Genomic DNA, 2,090 nt, shown 5'->3' on the forward strand with positions numbered 1-2,090 from the left:
TTTTGGGCGAATAAAGTAAAAAAACGAATGTTCTTTCCCCAGCTGTGCGATGTAATAATACATAATGGCCACTAGATGGAGCTGAGGAGCACTTATTTCCTATGCTCATTGGCTCCATCTAGTGGCCATACTGTATTACAACACACTACCATTAGACATGTTAACCCCAAAACATTAAATAAATATTTGTATAAATACAATGAATCCTTGACATCTACTGGGAACGTACCGTCACACACCGGGCAGCAGCTTTCCTCAGGCTGGATGGGACGGCTGCAGTTCAGAGGTTGGCACACGATAGGGTCACAGATCACCGTGCGCTTCTGATAGAGAGAGACGAAGGAAAAAGGTCATTAGATGATTTCCCACCATGGAGATCAGGGGTAGGCAACCTCAGCACTCCAGCTGTGGTGAAACTACAATTCTCGCCTGCCTCTGGGAGTCAGGGGCCCACTGAATTCTACATGAATTGTGTATCATTGTATACAGTATATACAGCATGTGGTGACACGCAGAGGAGGTGTACGTGCGTCTCTGCTCTGCACACAGACACGGGGCAGATATGTAGTAATTGCTGTGCTGTAATGTATGTCAGATGTGTGACCCGAGTGTCAGGACTAGTACAGCTCAGCACGCAGATAACTTGTTGCAGATGACGGAACTTGCTTCTAATCCCTCCATACAGATCAATAGGATGCTGCTCATCATTGCCGCCATTGCTACCATGGCTGATGTGCCCCAAGATCAGAGGGGAGCCTCTTCTGGAGGACATCGGTACTACAGAATCTCTGCCCATCTGACCTGAGCTGGATGGAGATGACGGAAGGCAATGCAGACCATCAGCCTTGAGAGCCCGGCACAACCATAGGGCGATGGTGAGCAACTTTCTCTGTATAGAGCATCTCAACTCTGGAGATGGTCAGTGACTGCAGACATGATACAGGAGATGGTCAGAGACTGCAGACATGGTACAGGAGATGATCAGAGACTGCACACAAGCTACAGGAGATGGTCAGAGAATGCAGACATGATACAGGAGATGGTCAGAGACTGCAGACATGATACAGGAGATGGTCAGAGACTGCAGACATGATACAGGAGATGGTCAGAGACTGCAGACATGGTACAGGAGATGATCAGAGACTGCACACAAGCTACAGGAGATGGTCAGAGAATGCAGACATGATACAGGAGATGGTCAGAGACTGCAGACATGATACAGGAGATGGTCAGAGACTGCAGACATGATACAGGAGATGGTCAGAGACTGCAGACATGATACAGGAGATGGTCAGAGACTGCAGACATGGTACAGGAGATGATCAGAGACTGCACACAAGCTACAGGAGATGGTCAGAGAATGCAGACATGATACAGGAGATGGTCAGAGACTGCAGACATGATACAGGAGATGGTCAGAGACTGCAGACATGATACAGGAGATGGTCAGAGACTGCAGACATGATACAAGAGATGGTCAGAGACTGCAGACATACTACAGGAGATGGTCAGAGACTGCAGACATCATACAGGAAATGGTCAGTGATTGTGAGCATGCTATAGGACTTGTAGACTGAGGACATGTATCAGGAGGTTGTCATAGGCTGTAGCCATGTTAGAAAAGACTGCTAAAGCACACTGCTATTACAGCCCTTTTACAAATCATTGCTCGCTCACCTACTTGTACTCCCTACAGCCCCCTTTAAAGAGGAAGTTCACCCGGTACAGGGAAAACTAGAAGTCAGCAGATACAAATGCTGTAGCTGCCGACTTTTAAAAAGCACAAACTTCCAGCCCATGGAGTCCAACAACGTCTTCCTATGACCTAAAGTCTTCTCAACCTTTTCCTCTCCAGCACCCCCATCTTGGATCTGAGAACTGGCTGAGCGGTCAGAGAATGACACTCGGCTCCCAAATCAAAGATGGTTGCTGAAGTATCACTGAGCGTGAGCATGCCGGCAGACTATGGAGAGAGTGCCCTGAAGCCCCCGGGGATGTTTGACATGTATCTCAGGAGGTTGTGGGGGGGGGGAGGCCAAGTGCACCTCATTGAATAAGAAAGTGAACCGCAACAGAAAAAAAAAAGACTC

The 2,090-nt window shown here is 48.0% G+C and overlaps 1 protein-coding gene across 1 annotated transcript in view; it reads right to left on the reverse strand.

Annotated features, from left to right (window-relative positions):
• LOC108786414 (chordin-like) overlaps positions 1-2,090 on the reverse strand; it is a 32,457-nt gene that overhangs the window by 3,526 nt on the left and 26,841 nt on the right. The window contains exon 17 of the mRNA XM_018555703.1: positions 230-323. Coding sequence (XP_018411205.1) covers positions 230-323 — 94 coding nt within the window. The remainder of the gene's footprint in view (positions 1-229; positions 324-2,090) is intronic.

This window comes from Nanorana parkeri, unplaced genomic scaffold, assembly GCF_000935625.1.
Source record: "Nanorana parkeri isolate BGI_ZX_2015 unplaced genomic scaffold, ASM93562v1 scaffold210, whole genome shotgun sequence".
Lineage (NCBI taxonomy): Eukaryota > Metazoa > Chordata > Amphibia > Anura > Dicroglossidae > Nanorana > Nanorana parkeri.